The 20,681-nt window shown below is 47.4% G+C and overlaps 1 protein-coding gene across 3 annotated transcripts in view; it reads right to left on the bottom strand.

Annotated features, from left to right (window-relative positions):
* Dac (dachshund family transcription factor) overlaps positions 1-20,681 on the bottom strand; it is a 182,777-nt gene that overhangs the window by 45,565 nt on the left and 116,531 nt on the right. For all 3 annotated transcript variants that reach the window (XM_077417621.1, XM_077417618.1, XM_077417620.1), the window contains exons 6-7: positions 20,038-20,208; positions 16,782-17,009 (exon numbers count right to left, since the gene is read on the bottom strand). In XM_077417621.1, coding sequence (XP_077273747.1) covers positions 16,782-17,009; positions 20,038-20,208 — 399 coding nt within the window. The remainder of the gene's footprint in view (positions 1-16,781; positions 17,010-20,037; positions 20,209-20,681) is intronic.

The raw sequence follows: 20,681 nt of genomic DNA, 5'->3' as shown, positions 1-20,681 counted from the left end.
TTCTCGTCTCGTGTACGACTTCCCCCCCTCGCCTCTATATCTCCGTCTCCGACTTGCGGAACTCCCCCGTTCCCGTGGGAGCCACCGCGCTAAATTAGCCATTTCGAATCTCTGCTAGAGGGTCGTTAAGACGAGTCCAGAAACTCGTTGAACGGTACTAAGAAACCTGTGCGCCATGCGGTGACCAGTTTTCAGTCACTCTCGTGGCTGAAACGTGACGTGCTGAGGTAAGCGCAAGCATATAAATGAGAAAATTAAAGTGCGCGTGAATGTGTAAATGATGGTCTCGAATTAAAAAGCTTGAACTTGGAAAAATTCCGCCCTCTTGGAGTTAGAGGGTCGCGAAATTATTTTTTAGACTGGTAACACGGTAAAACGTTTCCGGGCTCTAACTCAAGCAAGCTAATTCGATTTAACGGAAGAAAAGTAAGGCGGCGGAAGAGGCTCCCCCTCTCTCTCTCTCTCTCTCTCTCTTTTTCCTCTGGCTCGCTTGCTTCTCGAATTACATTGGTGGGCAATGAGCCACGTAGCTCGTAACGCACGCTAGCTCGCTGGACGATTTGCAGATTTTTCGCTACGCTGTTAACAAGAAATTATACGTTGTAAATTGAAATAAGTACATAAAATTGAACATAAATTTGAGACACAATTTGACAATGATTTTATTTATTTCGATCTGTATCCATTTTCATACCTCATCGAGGAAGTTTAATAAAATTCGAAACAACGTTTAATCCGCTTATCGCATTTCGCAAGCTTTTAAAAGACTCTTTTGCAGGTTCGTGTATACGCTACCGTCGCATTAGCAGCAATTATTTCCCGACCCTGGTTCTCGTGGAGAATCCAAAAAGTTACGCGACATACGTTCAGACCGAAGCAGTGACGGGAGAAAAAGAGAAAAAGAGAGAGAGAGAGACAGACGAACCCTGACAGAGAATCAAGCCGGTAGATTAGGTAGGGCCGCGTCGTCTCAGCAGTCTGCCAGCAATTTGAGAGCGTTTGCGAGGTCCATTAACGGCGGTAACTCTTCACGACCGGCCGCCACGAAGATTCAATTTGAATGCTAACCAGAATAGGAAGTTCGCGCCGGGGCCCCATGGTATATACGCCGCGCGCTGTGTTCCTTCCCCTCTCCCTCCTGTCCCCCCCCCGATCCCCCGTTATCCCCTCGCCACCCTGTTATTGCCAATTTCGGCGCGTTTCTGCAGCCCACTTTGCGATCGTTTAGATTATCATCTCTCCCGGTTTCTCTTTCTCTCGACGGCCCTGGGTACCTTCCATCCCGCCCCGCGTTACTCCCTTTCCCGTATCTTCTACATTCTGCCTTTCCCCTCCCGCCCCCTCGGTCCCGCTCTCTCTCAAACGTTTCCGGGGATAATTGAACTTTATTAGAGATCCGCGTCGACGAAACACCAGCCCTTGCATCCACCCCGAGGCTTATGCCGGATCGACTTGATTCCGAGATGCTTTAACGATTACTCCGTTCGCTCGCTTATCTTTCTCTCACTCGCGAAAACGCCTCTCAAATCTATGCCGCGAAGAAATATCTCGAGAGAACATATCGGCTCCTGTTTCTCTCATCGTCGCGTGCTACGCTTCGTGAATGGTTTCATGTTCAAAAACAAAGCTGAAAAATCAATTTTTAACAAAACTCTCTTGCAATTGGTATGTACGATACAACTTAAAAGCATATCTGTATTCAATGTCGCTACATCGCATCGTCCAAATTACTTTTCGCCTAGAGGCAGATACTACGCCATGTGCAAAACACCTTTTCTCAGATCTTACGGTTTTTTTTTTACAGCACAAAGCGCAAGTCTCATCGAGGGATGGCTGGAAAAGTTTGTCGCGATGGAAAAAAAAAACTGGAAATCAATTATGCGAGAGCCCGGGCGCTCCTCGCCGAGGGGGAGGAGCGACCTTATTGAAATTTGGCTGCGGGGTCGTGAGCATTAAAATTGCAGGGATTAATATTAGCCGTGGTGAAAAGCGCTTTACTCGCTTTCCTCGTAAGGAAATGATTCCACCGCGCCGCGCCGCACCGTTCGGTTATAAAAGCCCGGCCCGTTCTATCATTCTTATGTCAATTAGACGAGCCCTAATCGCGACCCGGCTCATAAACCGAGAATTATATCTTTAATTTTAGCGGCCGTATTCAGCCGCTTGCGAAACAGGATTCTGCCCTACGCGCGCTTTCTTCACCGCTGCGGGCGAGATCGCTTTAACCACGACAGATAGATGGTAATTAATGACGAGAAGCTGTCCGTCGGTCAATTTCGTTGCCGAGTCTGACGTACGGAGAAATATAAGCAGCAAACGGATTATATTCTACATTTCTACATTAATTGTTGCTGAATCATCCCAAGTTTGTTAAATAGGCCTTAAATCTTTTTTGTCGCTTACGCTTTTATATGCACATGTTCACATGCATTTCTCGGTCACGAGGTTCGACGGTATTAGTGGCAGATATATTTCCGAGAGCCGCGCTCATCACGATTTACGAGTTTCTCGCCGGACGGCGAACGATATCGCGAACGGGCTCGAGTGGACCTAGGATCGTTGGCGATAATAATTTTCACGGTGGCGCGAGCACTCGCGTAGTAACAATAACGGTGCAACGGAACGTGCATGGCAATGTTACCGGAGCGATTCATGGTTATTGATTAGTATATACGGTCGCAGGAAGACGAGAGAGGCTGCGGTATAGCGTTCACAACCCCCGAGGGCTTGTACCACGACGTGGTGTACACACAGTCACGCACAAGCACAGATATTATGTGTGCATACATATAAATATACACGTACACACGTATTCATGGCGAATGTATGTATGTATCTCTACGTAGCTGCGTACACTTCGACGCTAAGATATTCGCAAGGCCCTAAGGCGACCCTCAGAAACAACAATGTCAACTTGCCCGGCGCGGCCCGCAATCGTTTGAATAGTATAATGTAGTTTTCGTGTTACAACTCACTCTCCCTCGTATATACAAGCCCCGCCTAGCGCCTACGAAACAACCAGTCTTTTCTTCTCGCGACCTATTCGAAACATCTAATGTCGAGGACGCGTCGCGAAACGCTTTCACGGGTGAATGAAGTATCTACAAACGAAAATACACGGAAGAAGATCGGGGGACCGGGATCTCGAGACCGCGCGCGAAATCGGCGGGTATTTATGAATTTAATTTTAACGGATCAAGAGCGGTAATAAAGCGCGGGCAGAAATTAACCGCCGGATTATTTCGGTAATTTACAGCCCCGGGGATCGCGCGCGTCTGGCATTCTCTTATTTGCATCGCGGTATCCACACGCGGTAGTATGGTTTTCGCGTATCCTTCGTGATTCTTCCGAAGAAAGTTTTCCCTCGAAAAGTTTCCCTCGCGATAAAATGTCTCTCTTTCTCACGTCTCTCTTTCTCTTAATTGCATACGCGCGTTCTCTCGAGATCGCTTTCGCGGTCGTTTCGCGTTTCTCAAAGGGAGCCTGGAGCCCGTCGCCGGCCAAAGCGAACTCGAATTTCATAAATTTCCCACCCTAATCCTCATTAATCCCGATTGCACTATTTGCCTACGCGAAGATCCGCCGCGAGACGCGGGGGCACTGCGGGGGCGCCGAGCTGCTAGAAACGAGAATATTGTTGTTTCTACCCTTACATATTACAGCCGAATAATGATTAAGTATATACCCCGGCAAGTTAGTTTGTCCTCCGGGCACGGGTCCTTCGCGAGAGATACCCCTCCCGCTGAATTTCAATTGTCGAACCAATGTTAACGATATCTCCGTGTTCTCCGCGATCTCCCGAAAGAATGTTATAATCGAAACTCAGATCGTTATTATAATTGCAAAAATTATTGTAATTAAATTCCGTATACTTACATATACATACTTTTAGTTAACGAAACGCACTGTTCCAGTTACGTTCATATTAACCGTGCACACGGTTATTCAATCTCCCCCGTGCTTCCACGAAATAAGCACATCCTATCGCTCGATATTTACAGAATGCCAGGTTGTCGATAATAATTAAAACTTTCGCGCACACTCGGCACAGTTTGACTTGGCCTCGCCGAAGCAACAGCGCAGCCAATAGTTATCCCATGCGGATTACGGTCCTTGGCTAAGGGGGCTACAAGGGTTTCCCTCCTCCTGCGGGATTTAAGACGGACTTAGCCATTGTTCCGGTCGCTGACCACTTTGCCTCCCATTAACCATTAACGGATCTAACGAAAATAGGATTAGATCGCAGCAGCTAGGTCTTCGAGTTCGGTACGCACTAAAACTGCCGGCGCACGTAGGTGGGCGTCGGGTTTCTTGCCCACAGCTTCATTGGCAGATTATCGAAGGTTCTTGTCTCGTCTTATCGGGGACGCAGAGCCGCCTCTCCTCCGCCGATTATTTTCGCACGAACGGCGAATCAGTTTTGCGCCGCGATTTATCGCCTACTCGGAATTGTTCAGAAGAAAATTATCCTCGTAAAACGTGTCAAACGTTTATCTTTATTTTTAATTCATAATAATTAAAGAATTTACCATATAATTTTATTTGAACTATGTTGCAATTGACGGCAATGCAAAATTGTATTTTGTGACACAAAATCATAAAAAAGAATAAAATTCGTCTTATTTACTATAAAATTTGAAAGCTAAAGAGTATCTATATATACTTTCTTTTGTGTCCGCCAGCATTCGGAATATTCATGTAGTAAAATAACAGTAATGTCATATACTTTTCTATTTAAATTTAATAAATAAATTCGATAAAATAAGAATACTTCTTATCAATAAAAACGTCCATTGATGTCCGGGCAATTAAAAAACGCCCGAATGATTTCCATTAAGTCTTACAAGCCGATCGTGTAGCAATCGATATCTCGTCGTACGGCATACCTCGACGCTAAAGTTCTCTTCGCCCGAAGTCTCGCGCGGAGAGATATGCCGAAGAGCGTTTTCGCGTTTCGAGATAATCCCATTCTCGCCCTCTCCCTCGTGGATAGATCCTACGGGATATCCGATGGAATTATTGCACATTCGAGTTACATGCGAACAAGAGAGCTTCAAACTTTATCGATCCAAGAGCTCTGTTGATATTAGACCGATAACGAACGTTTAGTTATAAAGTGAAACAAGCTAGTTTCCTTAAATATTTTAACATGAAAACTTTGTAATTTATCTTTAAGAGTCAGACAAGAATGTAATTAGTGCGACTAACTCGTAAAAAAAAGCAAGAAAGATTTTATTGAAAAGAATGAACAAAACGCTCTCAACGCTTTTCCTGCATTTTTAAGACATTAGTGACCCTTAAGCTAAATTAGTAACAAGAAGAAAATGCATACGTCCGAATAACAACTAAACCCGTTGATCGTTTCCTTTCTTCTCTTTCTGCGATAAGAGACCGACGACGTACTCCGTACTCTGTCACATAGCTGGATCTTTATCATTATTACGACTGTCTGACTGTCTGCGCGTGCATGCCGATGCAGCCATGCGCAGCGCGAAGACATTAATGGCTCGTGATCGTAAAACCTTCGGCAGTACGAACGTAGCGAAGATTCTTTCCACAGTTTATTGAATAATATTATAATTCTTTAACGACCTACAGAGAGAGAGAAAGAGATAAAGAGAAGATGCAGATACCTTAACGAGAGCGCGCACCTTCCGCTTCCTAACCCACCGCTTAATTACCGAGAGCGTGGATATACAATTTAATCAGATCGGCGATTTCGTCGTTACGATAACGACGTACCGATTTATACGGGAGGTATCGCCGCCCTTCTTTCCCTCCTTGCAACGGACCCCACGTTTTTCGGCGGGCCCCGGAACCGGTGAGCGAGAAAGCTCATTCTTGTTCTTAATTCTTCTGATTTATTGATTTGACGCACGCTCGTCCGGCTCAGTTTGCACGCGGTGGCGTATCGCGTGCGCCGGAAACGGCACAAGTTGTAAAAATCGGGGCCCACCTCTCTCCTCCGGTTCTTTCACCCCGCGCGAGAGACAGCTGTCGTTCCCTCCTCGCTTCTTCCCTTTCTCACCGATCAACTCCCGCGTGTCACTCGAGACCGTAATTAACAATCGTTCTAATGAATTCGCTCTGGCTATCTTCATCTTCGTACAACACACTCGGAGTTGCGAACACGACGGGGACGACGCGACGCGGCGCGCGGTGACGCGCTTCGAGGCGCACCTACATATAATCGAGTGTCCGCTTATTACGACCGGGTAATAATTCCCGGTATAAAATTATCATTAAGATTGTCGTTGCCCGCTCGTTATCTCGACAGGTTGCACGAGCCGGCACGGCACGAGAGGGAAAAACAAATATTGAAAGGACTCCTCGCAGCGTTTTTCAAATGCGAATGCGTCAATAAAAAGTTGGTAAGTGCGGCGCGGACTTACCACGTGGCGTTAAAACTGCCCCTGTACGGGCAGGTGTAATTTAAAATTATATTACAGTCCTACGTGTTATTAGTTTCATTGATGTCGCATTCACCAATTACATCAATGACATTTAACTTCGAGCCGTGTCTCTTTATCCCCTTATTTCTACTGCAAATATGATCGTAATTTAGAAAGCGATAGGAAATATCCAAGATTAACGTCCCAGAATGGTAATTAATCATTTTTAATATTGTACAAACATGAGTACACCTCTCTCTCTTTTTTTTTCTTCTCAACTCTCTTGAAAGTAAAAATTAATCGCTACGAAAATATTAAAATCGGAAGGGAAGCAGGGGACACGTATATTTCGACAGCCAGTACTTTTTTCGTCTCCTTCCACGTCTTACCTTTCTTTCCGCGGTACGATCGTAAATAACCGCCCAATGTATAATAAGACATCACCGAGTGGCTCAGCACCTACGCGCTGATACCATCTTTATGGACACGACAGTGTCGGAAGTTGTTTATTTATTTTTTTTTTTAGATGCACCAACACATACTAGCCAAACTATGTGCGTCGATTCGAGTAAGCGGCACTCGACTTCAGCCAAAGAGATGGAACTGATATAGTTCCTAATGCGAAGCGCGGAACCGCTCAATTAGTAAATTAATAATTAAATACATACAGATCGACGCAACGATAGAGAGAGATTAGGAGAGAAAAGGAAGAGGGTACAAGTTAACGCACGCGAGTTACATATCTCTCCGTTATGTGCTCGTCACACTTAAGTCCGCGCCTCGATCCTTGTCTAATCCCTCGCCGATGTCACGCAAGAAAATTAGCGTCGTAGGTACGGATTATCGCTCGCATTATCCACGATTATACGCATTAACTGACGAGGGGGGAGGGGGAAAGCGTCGTTTCGAAATCCAATTATCGCGTCAGGATGCGGGGAAAAAAAGCGTCCAACGACATTTTCGCGACGCGATAGTATTAAAACGTTTAGTCCGAAAGCTCGTTCTCTCATTCCCTTTCCTCTCTTTTTTTCTCTTCCTCTCGCGCATCCGGTTCTCTTATATTATACTTTTATCGAAACTCGGCGGGCAGTAAAACGTGCCCTCGCGCGCCCTAACCGCCTCGCTCTCGCTCCTCTAGGCGCGACTCCGCGCGATTTCGCCGCGCCGCGAATCGAAACGCTTTGTCGCTTCGTCGAGTTGCAACAAAATATTCGTTCCTCGTGGCAATAAACGACGTCGTTAACGACACAGACAGCGTTCCCCTTCTCCATGTACTTGTCTCACGAGCGGCCGTTACTACTGCCCTTTTATTGTCGGTAAATTACACGCTTTATTCGCCCGCGCGACGACCCGAAAGCAAACTATATAATTGAACGGTAGTTAAAACTGCGGTAGGTCAAGTTCCTCTTTTTTTTTAATTCCGGTCTACCCGGCCTCGCTTCTTCCTCGTCCGAGCTGTCGTCGTGCCTCCGTCGCGTTTTATTTTCAGCGTTACGCCACGTCGATACCGCGGTGGCGACGTCGCGACATTTCCTTCGTAATTAATCTCTATCTTCTTTTTTCCTCGATGTCAGTGATCTTATCCGCGCGAGCTCGATCCGGAAGCGGCTTTAATTTAATTCCGCGGAAAACACGGCGAGTTAATTTACATCACCGCGTGGCGATTCCGTGCGACGTCTGAACACGTACGGAAATACGTACGAAAATTGCGATAATGCGCGATGCGTGCGTGTACGCGACGCCGGAATTACGCTGAAATTACGCCACCGGGAGCGTAATTAATTTCGATCGTTATCGCGCGGTATCGGAACGATTCGGGGAAGAGAAGGCGCGCAAGGGAGAAACGTGTTGCGCTCTTTCTTCTTCTCTTCTCCTTCTTCTCCTCTTTCTCCCGATAACATTTAAATACCGAAGGCAATAAAATTCACCACACAGTGAAACAAAGTCGCGAACCAACCGGATGGTAACGGCATAAGAGGAGTCTCGGTCGCACTGCGTTTGTTTCCCGCCCTTGTCCTCCTCGCGAGTCCCACCGCGCAGCATCGAGAGACGCCATAAATTCTCGGTTTATAATCCTCGTCGATGCGAAATTACCAGAGACAAAGATTTCTCTTCGCGGAGAAACTCTTCTTGACCGTTCCCTCGTGTATGTACAAACGGCCATTTTGTTACTTAATTCAGAGACGTTCGCGCTGTACAAGGTGGCGGGCGGCGCGGCTGGTGCAACGAGTACCGGGATCGATGTCTCCTCGCGATCGTTAAATCCGGGATTTAAGTGACACCACCGCTCAGTGAAAACATCGCGCAGTTTATCGTTTGTACCTCGTACCTTTTTTCCACGCAGAAGTGAAATCTTTTCCGAGATTGAAGTTTGAGAAAATTTTTCCAACGAATCTCGTATCGTTGCCATCCGCACGATCTACAAACGTTGAAAAGAATAAGCTTCTAAATGACCGCTTATCCTGTCTGCGCACTCGGGAAAGAGTCGGATTTAGCGTTATTTAGGACATCATTAAAATAAAGTTATTTCCCCGCTAAACAAACATAGATATCCGTGGCGAAACGAACGCGGAGTCGGTGACGCGAAACTTATTTGCACACCGGCAAGAAGAAGAAGCGCGGTCGGTCTAAGAGCGAGGAGGGCCCGCGTGGCTCCTTTTATTGTTAAATAAATAATCAACTAGTTGTTCCCCGTGTTAGGCATAATTTATTAGCCTCCCTAACACCATCGGGGCCCCTTCTCCCTGAAATTCTTTCCTCTCCGTTTCTCTCTGCTTCTTCGCTACCGCCTCCTTCTCCTCCAAAGCCTTCCGCATCTCCCGTGCTCGTTTGGAGCTCGCTCGGAGCACATCTCTCGTGCGCATTACAGACCGCAGACCGTTTATTCTTCCCTTCTTCGATTCTTTTTGCGTTGGTGGCTTATGCCGGGAATACGAACTCGGTTCCCTCCTCCTGCGCTTTCTTTAATTGACAATCCACCGGTGTTCTCCGGCTCGGTTCCCCAGGTGGGAACGCATCGGACATCCGCGATGCGCACCGGCCGGCGACATCGTATTGTCCCCGCGATTTTTACTCTCCTTTTTCTCGTACGGAGTATCTTTCGCATATACCTCTCACCGTGTGCACATGCGTATGTTGTTCCCTACGTCCGGCTTCGCGTTTTCTTGCGATTTACGAGTAACAACGAAGTCCACCCTGACCTGAGCAAGAAGTCTCATTAGAGGCACCATTCTTGTGAATATTGCGGACGGTACTCCAACTCGCGCGCGCCAAAAAATAAGATTCCAATAGAAGTTACCAGGAAACATTCGATTTTTAAGAAAATTACTTTGCGTAAAAGCACAATATACAGAAAATGATAAAATATTGATATTTCATGAAACAAAATAATGATAATTAATAAGAGATGCATAAAAAATTGGGGTCCTGAAATGTCCTATAATGGACGGTTAAATCATCCTTCGACAATTTGTAGTCGATGCTAAGACCGGGCTTCTGAGTTATAAACGCAGTTGTAGAAGCCCGTGTCGCGCGCCCCGGGAGGGTGGTTGCGCTGGTAGTTCCGATACCCGGGAGGATACCCAAAAAGCATACACGGTCAAGTCGGTCGGGCCTAACAAGAAACCGTATCCTTCCCCCCGCCAGTCCTGTTACCACGCTAGCAAGTGGAAGTTATGCAGAACGAAGATACAAGGAGTCGAGAGTTACGATTCCGCTGGTCGGTTTTTGCAATATTGTTTTCCTTCGTTGAACGATCATTCCGTTCGTTCTATTCGGCTTGGCCTTAGCGCCTTCAGCATTGGCAATTCCTCGACAGGGACCCAGCTCGGTTCCGCTCCGGAGGTAATTAAATATCTGTAGTCCAAGCATGCCAGCCCAATACGCTACCTTAACGATTGTCTCTGGGTCAGAGGTCGGGCCCAACGTAGACGTTGGCACGTACAGGCACTGTGCGAGCACACTTATGGCCTTCTCTTTTAAATAGGATATACTTATATACAAAGATATATATATATATATATATATATATATATATATATATATGTACAACGCGAGAGAGAGAGAGAAAGAGAGAAAGAGTGAGCACAACCATCACCATCGTGGCGGCTATACGAAGCGGCACGAAGAATAGCATGGGAATTATTATGCTTATTAAGGTGGAAAGTAATAAATTATAGGCGGCTAATAATGGGAACCGCGAGAGGCGTAATTGATGTATGCAGAGGAAGTTGTTCTGGTCTGGCACCGCGCGCTCTTCTCGGATATGCGTATAAACATACACCTATGTTACACGTAATATTATACATACATCGTGTGGAAAATATTTAATGGCGTAGAGAGGCCCCGCTCTCTTGTCTTCCTCTTTCTCTCTCCCTTTCGGGTGCATCTCCTGTGGCGTCGTGGCGTTTAAAATTTGAAAACTAAACTGTTTACAGTACGCGCGCGGTACAGGCGTGCGCCTCTTTTGTTCCACCTTCTACCTGCGGAAAGATCAGCAGGTTTCTTTTGCTCTCTCCTCACAGGGCAATAAAAGTGCCAGCTATTTATTGCTAAGCGCCACCATATAACGATTCCCCGAGATGCGTCGCGGCCGTTCAAAGGAGGGCTAGTCCGGAGGTCAATAAACCGATTCCACTCTTAATTAAATCTAAGACAATACCTTCCTCCCTTCCTCCTGTCGCTAATTAAAGCAAACAGTCGACGGCAATAAAAAAAACCGCTGAGACGAGAAATGAAAAGATGCCGTAAAAGCGGCGATTTCTAGATTTATCGTGCTATGTAATGCCATTCTGCGCAACGACCGTTTACAGCGAGAAAAGGAAAAAAAACTTAAACTTAATTAATTAATTAATTCTGTAACGTAGAAAAGAAATAGCGAAGGAGTACTCGATCGCTTATTGATTCGTGTACGAGATAAGGCAGATGGGGAACGAGAAGGTGGAAAATAAAGAGAGTACGAGGGGGGAAGAAAAAAACAAGCGTGCCGCCGATATGTGCGTACATAGTTTGCGCGATAATGGCTGCTCGCCGGGCGATATAGAGATAACCTCGGTTAAGCTAACCTATCTCTCCATGCACGAGGAAGAGAGAAGGGTAGGAGGGTCGCCGGTTGGCAGGGTTAAGCATAAATCAATCAGTCTGCATTCAACCGCGAGCGGAGAGAAGGCAACCACCGGCACTCGAACGTCTCGAAAGTTCACGTTCGGGACGTTTGTATCAACGTTTTTGTTTGCACTGCGAAATATTTACGTCTGCCACCCCCGTCTCACCTGCCAAGAGAGTTGAAGAGAGCTTGTCGTGTCCCACCGGCAAAGAGATACAAATGCATTTTATTTGACATATATTTATCACTTCGCGGTTTTGAAAGTACAATATATTTCCCTTGCAGTTCTGAAAGTCTTAAGTTGTAGTACTACCGTAGCCTTGAAGCGTCACCGATAATCGGGGAATTCGTGATTGACGACATTGCTTGCGTGACTGTAATGGCTCTCAATCGCGATGCCGTACCGATCAGCGCGGGAAACGATCTCGTCTCGTTTGTATCTCTATGTACCACGACAACGGCGTCGGTAATTCGTGTTCCATTCGTAACGCAGACACCTACTCGATGGGACCGGTCCCCAACGACCACATCCCACCTCTTCCGTCGTGCCGCATCGTCGCTCGCGGTAATAGGATTTCACGTGAGCAGCCTCCCAAGCAGCGGCGGCCGAAAATCGCAGGAGTTTATGTAGCGAGAGATGCGGTCGCGCCGCGTTTGCAGCAACTGTGGAACGAGGAGAGGACGGAGAAAAAAAGAAGCCGCGAGATACAAAGAAAGCGGGGAGACGTCGCTCGCGGCGTCGAGGAAAGTGGCGGAGAATAGAGCGGACAAAGAGAGAGAGAAAAAGAGGGGGAGAAAGAAAGAAAGAGAGAGAGAGAGACGAAAAGACACAAAGAGGCAGTGGCACGGGACAGGAGAGTTTCGCTGAGAGAAGAAAGAAAAGAAGAAAGAGACAGAGAGTGAAAGAGACGTTGGGGCTCCTACAATTTTAATTAACCCGGTACCGGGCACTGAGAACCGATCGCGATCGAATCGGGTGCACGATCTACAAGGAATCTACATAAGATCCTCCACTCGCGGCTACAACTCAATCCCCTCTTTATATTCCGCGCTCGAGGAGCCTTAACCGGGAGGGCCCCGTGGGGCCCGCGCGCCAGACACCACGATGCACCACACATAATCCTCGCCGTTGGTCCCGCCGTGGCTCCTACGTTTTCCTTATCTCGTCGAGGATCGAAGATAGTAGCCTCGCTGCCGCGCTCGCTGGCTCCTCGCCGGCCAGGCGGGCTCATATTGTCCTTCGTGCGGCATGTAACTTACCGGCGACAACGGGAGAGAGAGATGGTCGCCTCTTTTTCTCGAAACGCTCCTTCTTGGCTGTCGGGATGCGTGCGCGCCTCACGCGTAACGAGCAAATATTTGAACGATAAATGAGAATATCGCGCGTCCTTGGTAAAAAGAAGGCGGGATCGTTAAAATTATTTCTTTTTTCGGGTAGGACCTCACGTCGCAGTTATCTTTTTTATTTGAAGGGAAAACAACGCGCTAAGCCGCGCGAGAAAACGTTTCGCGAGCTGATATTTCTCCTAGCTTACGTCTATTGACAGACTGGATTACAGCCGTAAGAAAAAACTCGAAAATTTGATTGAAAAAATCGCGAAGAAAAATATTAAATATCAATAATCTATAAAATATTTCTTGATCAGTCGCTAAAAAAATTTAGCTGTTCTCGATCGCTTTCAAGCATTTCTGATTCTATCCATGTATTCTGTCTTAAATATTGCCTAATGTATCTTTTTAATAATAAAATCTACGTTACGTCTCACGATGTACTAGCGCGTTTACGAAACCCGAACCGCGACGTAAGAGAGGATAAATAAAGAAATAAAGTTTTCAGATCTTCGACGTGCCTGCGAGAACGTCACGACTCTCGCGTCTCGCTCTTTTTAGGACTGCAACGACGAACGAACCCTCAATCCCCTTACGGTACGAGCGGTCGCGTGAGAGGCTGACAAAGACGAATAATATCGATAATATTCCACATCGAAGGCATCCCGGTCCGGATTGGCTTAAAACCGACGGGCCAAGGCGCGGTACGCGTGTGCTCGCGTGTGCATCCGCGTGCGTGTGCGCGAGAGACGCACGTACGAAGGCGCTCGGATCTCGTGCCGACGGAGATACGGATGCACCCATGGCTGAAGGTTCGTAACACGATAGTGGCCGTATGTAAAACCATCTGGTGTAAAACGAGCTGCTGGCTCGTTCGAGTATTAAATCGGGCCTCTCTTACTCTCTTTCCGACTACTTCCCTCACGGCCCTGCCCCGTTCCTGCCGCTCTCGTCGTTGTCGTAGTCGTTGCCGTCGTCGTCGTCGTCGTCGTCGTTGACTGCCGCCGCTCTTCTTTTTTTCTTTCCTTTCTCTATACCGCAACAGCACCCTTTATCCTCCACCTCCTCCTCCCTCTTTCCCGGCCTGTCGATCGACTCGCGCTGCATGGAGATCTTCGCGTCGAACGCGCGCGCAAAATCTGTTAAGCTGACCAGCAATAACCGCCGCGCATTCCGAGCTTAACGTCGCAACGCGCGCCAAATGAACTCGTTAGCGTTCACGTGTCCGGTGCCCGCGAGTCTGCTTCTCGACCGCTCGACCGAACGTGTCTCTTCTTATTAAAATCCACGCGCTTACTGGGTCGACCAAGGAGTTGTGGATTGGAAAAGAGACCGACCCCTCGATCGCGATATCGATCACTCATAGCATGATGAATGAATCACGGACTACCGATACGAAAGCACAATGCATGACAAAGAATAAGTTGAAAGATCTTTACCAAATCGACATTAATAATATCTATAATAAAAAAAAGCTAAAAAATATATTGTGTACTATATTCTTTCGCTCGTTAGCACGACATGTTCCGGCGTTGCATCGCTCGCGTTTAACGGAAACCCACATTGGCGATATCGTTAGCGGGATGTAGTCGAGAACGCCGAAAGAAAAGCACGAATTATACAAGTGGATCGTGCTCGTGCGCACTTCGCAGCGAGGAAGGCACGGTTGTCGAGAACTGTTCGTTAAGTCGCCGTGTGTCGCGAGGGTGGCGGTGAACGGTGAGAGTGGCGACGGGGGGCGAGGGAGCGCGACGAGGGGGCATCGGCCATGGGAGCGTCGTCGATTTCTTTTTATCGGATCTCCCCAGCTTCGAGGATCTAACCGCCTTCTCCTGCGAGTCGGCGGGCACATGCAACCGCGGGGAGCTGCTTAAGCACCGCCGCTGCCGCCGCCGAGGTCGCGATGCCCGGCATTCCTAACGTTAAGGCCGGCAAAACGCATTAGTTAACGGCTCTGAAAATGACACTTTGTATCGGCTAATGGGTAATTAAAGTCCCGGGGTTACGTTTCGCTTGGAATTTATTTAACGCGCCGCTGGGACGCGCGACTCCGGCCCCGACGCGGTTGGATATCGGATCGGCGCGTTTATGGGCATCCGCCACTTAAAACCTGCGAAAACGTAGATAAGAAACGCTCGTACGTCGAGAGCCCGCCCGTCCCGCTGAGGATTGCGATACGTCCTCGTCGGTCAGTCTTTCCAAGCCGATCTGACAATCGCCAATAATGCGCGCCGAGACTACAATTGGCGCTAAAAATGTGGCAGTTCGATTTCGTATCTGACATGAAGCGTCGCTTAATAACGTTATAATTTTAGAAGAAAAATGTACCCGATGAGAAACGTCAAGTACGATCTCTTGCAATATGACTATTGTACTCTAGACGACGTTAAACCGACGTCAAATCTGTGACGCGAGTACTTTGATAATAATCGATGGTGGCATGTTGTTAAAATAGAAGCGGATGTACAGCCGATCGATGACAGTTTACGAGCGAAATTGGATGATTGCTCCAAGAACTGGATTTCGTATGGGAATATCATCGTGTTTTTTTTCTTTCTTTTTTTTTCATTACGTGATTCACCAATATTACGCCGAAGAACTGCGATCGCTCGGCTGAAATCAACTTGACGTTGCGTGTCGTTTTACGTAGCGCTTTTTATTCGTACATTCTCCACAATTTCATCCACGAGATATTCATGAAATCCCTTACAGTTACAGTTCGCAAGTTAACAATATATACCTTCGATAATACAACTATCACATACTATCAGTAACAACTAACGACTATACAATGGCAACTCATTTACTTACGCATTGATAGCATATATTAATATAGAAATACATGCGTACATATATTGTGCCACTTACGCGTTATCATCGTTTCCATCGTAACGCGATTCCCTGCCAATCGTCGCTGCAATCAAATCGCGACGACACTCGATCGATATCGAATAAACGGCTTGTGACGATTTACATCGAGATGTCTGTTATGTCGTTAAGTTAAGTTCGCCTCAGTCCCGAAGCAACTTCGATACCGTGAGAAACGATTCCGTGCGCCGACCCCTTTCTTTCCTCTTTTTTCTCTTCTCTTCTCGTCCGGCGTTCCGAGATCTCGCGACGAACATATTTAATAATAACGCCGGCCGATTTATCACGCGCGTTAATGAGAAAGAAGTCGTATGCTGCACGTCATCTCGCGCCGCGCCGACTCTTTCTTAATGGGTCTTGCCTACATTCATCGTAACCAATCTACGGTACAAACTCTATCCACGGCTACAGCTACGGCAATGGCGACACTTAAATTTAATCCTAACACGCCGGAGATGACGTTTTTTTGCGAGCGATATCTCACCGGGGAGGATCACGCTGCTTCTTGCGCAAAATATTTCCGTGAATCATTATCTTGCGTCGTCGCTCGAAGAATTGCTCAATGTATCGATTTAAGAAAATTTCGTAATAATAATACGTTATAAATATCCTATGCTCTATGCGCACGTCAACGCACAGATTGAAACACTTTGCGCAAAAAGAAAAGCGTCAATAAATAATAGTATCGAGGTGTACGTTAAAAATTAACATTAAGATAAAAAGCAAGATGTATAATATTATTTGTGTATATACGATATTCGTCATCATGCGCTTTTACTTTACAGGTCTTTACTTTCGGATGTCCAGCTCTCCCCGACTATTATCATTCTCATTTCACGTATCCATGGTCTTAACGCGGTACAAGCAAGTCAAGCGCAAAGATTGAAGCGTGAGAGGGAGACGACGCGGTAGATGAGGCTGGATAAAGAACGGAAGAGAGAGGCACGAGGAGCAGGAGGGGGGAAGGAGTGGCGGGTCTCGTCGACGGGACAGGGACTAATGCCTCTTAATGTGGTTCTGGGAGAGCTGGAAGATAATGAAATTGTGGAGAGCGCCCTCAAGTGTCTTAAGAAAGCCCTGCCACTGACCTTTCTCGTAGTTGATTTGCCTCTCCTGCTGCCTCGCGTTGTCGGCCGCGACCTTGAGCAAACCCTGGATATTCCTCAGCAGGGTTTCCGTACTCGAGACCGAGGGGTCCTGGGCGCTCTGAGATACGGCGACCGCCGCCGAGGCTATCTGCGAGTAGTTCAGGGCCTGGGGAGGACTTTCCGAGCCCGGCGCTGGCAACGGCAGATTCTCCGGGACGTCCGACAAATCTGAAAGTGAAATTTTCACGTTACGTCGTCTCCTGAGGAATCTTTGAGACGACGAGGCGGAAGAACGGCTCCGAGAAACACACTCTACGACGATAAATAAATGCCGTCTATTCCATAATGCGCGGAGCTCATTTCGCGTAAAGATTCCTCCTCGACCAGAGAACGTTGTCGGGAGCAAGACGTCAATGATAAATTCGCCGTAACGAACGTCGAACAACGTTCGAAGTACGAGGGGCAGGCCCCGAGACTTATACAGCGTGCGTGTCTCGAAGTCGTAATCTCGCGACGACTACTTGTTACCCTTCGCCACTTTTTGATTTAACGTCAACGCGGGCGAATTAAATTCACGGATTAAACACTACACGGCGTTCCTCGGACGATTAGTCGCGTCTTGACCGACTGGCTGTTCATCATCTCGCTGTGAAATATCGGAGGGAGAAACGAAGTATCGTTATCGATGACCTAGCAATATAAAATTTGCCGCGCTTATGTGATTGTTCGTGTAAAATTAATATTATATATCTTTCAAAAAATACCGCAAAAAATTTTCAAAACCAATTTCAAACTCGAAACGCTGCATTGAATCGCCAATGTTATATTATCCGCCTCTTTAGGCGGTGAATAATCAAAAAAGTAAATCAAACTGGACCACCCCAGATTGAGATACACTTCTTGGAAACACTTCTATTCAAAACGTATTGACACACATGTGTGATATTTTGTCGCGCTATAGAAGGGCCGGCCGCGCACGTGGTCATCGTTCTCCAAAGATCAGCGAAAAGGATCCAGCGCGATCGTCGGAATAAAGGATGCCTTATGGTTATTGCCGTAGGGTCCCGGAGAGTGGCGGTGAGACAAGATGTCTGCGTGGGTTCCAGGCTTAAGTGATCGCTCGTGGTACCGGCCCACACCGTGGGCTTTAGCAGCCCGGCTGCTTTACGGCCAACGATATGTAGTTTATTGTATCGTCTTTTAATTATCTGCGCGCACCTACAACGCCACTCGGCAATCGGTTACTTATTGCCATTGGTCGCTTTAATGCTCAGCGCACCTTCGGTGCCGGCACCTTTTGATAGGGAAACGCATCGCCTCTTCTTTCCTTTCGATCCTTCGCTCTCCTAAAATCGCGTTTCTTTTCTCTTTTCTCTTCCCGACGTTATTCCATGCGCCTATATCTTTCTACCGCGAGCCATTACAATTATCAGGACGAAAGTCATCGCCCTCTCGAAATTTTTTTCGCGACGCGTGAATTCGCTCTTCACCCTTCGAATATCTCGACGAGAGCGCGAGAAGAATGTCCACAATCAGAAAGACGGCAAGTTATCCAATATGTGCATTTATAGTCGGTGGAATCTGACTTGAAAAAGAAATCCCTCTCGCGATAAAGCGAATGAACACGATAATCGAAGACGAGACAAACGAAATGATCGAAGAGGATTTGGACGATCGGTGGATGCGAAATCGACGATGAATCGCGGTGAATCAGATTCCGAGACCGAGAACGAGAGATAGTGGCACGTCTCATTAAATCAGAACTGCATTCCACGAGCGTGTACACTCCCACGGGCGTTCGACGTGGTTCTACTTCGATCACCCGCGAGCATCGGTGAGTAAGGTGTACCCATGTATCGCATACGACACGCTGCGAGACACGGATTTGATCCTACCTACCCCCCTTCTCGTGGTACACGATCCGCACCCGGAATTTATACGTCTAACTCGCGTATTTCGTGGAATTTACGGGCCCACTAATTCGGGGGTACACGCGGGATCCCCTAATTTTGCGGGCGCGCGGCGGTCCCCGATGTTTTCCAGCCAGCCTCTAGCAGTGCGAAGACCGAATGGTGGATAATCTTATGATTTCCGTGAATTCTTACGGTCCGGTATCGTCGCCCCCGTCGAGACTGCCGTGTCTCGATTCGCCCGTAAATCACTCGTGACCGCGCGCGAGGCGCGCTTTCTCCTAACGACTCGACCCCGATGCGATGCATTAAATCGCAGCCCGAAAGAAACGAAATTAATTAAGACAACGCGAGATGATCAAACGCATCTCCCTTTCTTTTCTTTTTTCGTAGAAGAAACGCATTCGTAACGCAAAATCGATCCCACGTGGTGGGACGCGACTTTACGAGCGGCCCTCTAGCCCCATTAATTGGACCGGCCAATTAACATGCCGACGCGACAATGGTCGAGTAGATTAGAAATCAAAACGATTATAACGCTTCGGTGAATCCGGAGCGCCAGAACAAGGCAGGGAAGGATACCGGTACAAAGATCAGACGGAGATTCGATCTCTCGATCCATCTTTCATTAGAAAAATGAAACTAAATGCCGAAGATACGAGTCTAATGATCGCTTTGCCCCGACAGTGATGCTTCTTACATGGAAACCGCGCAGCTTGAAGATAATTCGCTGATAAAGGAACAAGGGCCCATTCGATATCGCGAGGCACACGACACGTTCCACAAATTAGTTAAAAAGCAATAATTGTATTTAATATTTTAACGAAATATATTATTATTTTATTCAAACTGGAGACAATTAAAAACGTTGAATCTACACTGCGACTTGGCAACCGCTGCGGTGCGTTTGTCAGAGCGCGATGGAAGACGAATCCCGAAGCGTCCCTCGCGCTCTCTCGGTAGAGATGATGGATGAGAGGCCCTGACCCGCCAGTCGTCTAGAAGAACTCGTCTTTAAACGCGGCGTGTCCGGCAAAATCGATATAATTATTTCACGAGCATGAATCCTTTCTCTCCCCCTCTTCCCTCTCTCTCTCTCTCTCTCTCTCTCTCTCTCTCTCTCTCTCTCTCTCTCTCTCTTTCTCTCTCGCTCATCAAAATTGTCCTTTTGATATTCGTCGAACGTTAAAAGCGAAAGAACGCATTTTATCGTGCGGTTTTAATTGATTGCCAGGCATGAATGATCTCTTTCGAACCGATTGCTCTGTCAGAGATATAAATGTGTGACAACTCGCAGATCTCTTTCCTGTCGCTTGCGGTTGAACCGCCTAGCACACTCAACATACCTTCGTCCTTTTCATTGTCGTCTTCGAGGTCCTCCGACAGATTGTCGTCCTCCTCCTCGTCGTCTTGAGAACGGTGCGACGCGCCTGCCTCGCTTCCGGACTGCTCGCCCACGCTTCCGCTTCCCGCCGTTTTGGAGAGATTTAGAACCGGGCTGTGACCGTTGGAGGAGCCTGAAAACGCACGAACACACACACATTGCGACAAATCAATTAAAAATATAATTTACATTCGCATGCCTATCGAGCACGTAAAGGTATATCTATCCTGTATGCGATGTATATCAGAGTCGGATTGATATCGCAACCGTGTATCCACTTGGCGCGATAACACTGGAAAGCGGCGTCAATCTTTCCCGGAAAACGTTCGGTTACGAAGAACGAGAAGCGCGTCCATTGACCGGACTGACAAGTTGATGGATTTTATTTACCGCCGCGCATCCCCCGTTTAGACGAGAACAAGCGGACTATCCACTCTCCGAATCTCCCCCGCCAACCCTCCCCGATGTGACCGCCTCTTTCTCTTTCCGCATCCCTTTTTCCTTGCTCCGGCCGTCTAAGCGCGCCCGCGCGCGTATTTGATATCCCAGTATTTTAATCCTGACATAGATAGATACTGTTTGGGCAACGGTCGTCGGCGCTGACGC

Source organism: Temnothorax americanus, unplaced genomic scaffold, assembly GCF_048541705.1.
Source record: "Temnothorax americanus isolate GAGA-0224 unplaced genomic scaffold, ASM4854170v1 Scaffold5, whole genome shotgun sequence".
NCBI lineage: Eukaryota > Metazoa > Arthropoda > Insecta > Hymenoptera > Formicidae > Temnothorax > Temnothorax americanus.
Note: the sequence above shows the minus strand (reverse complement) of the source record. Positions and strands in the feature narration are given on the sequence as shown.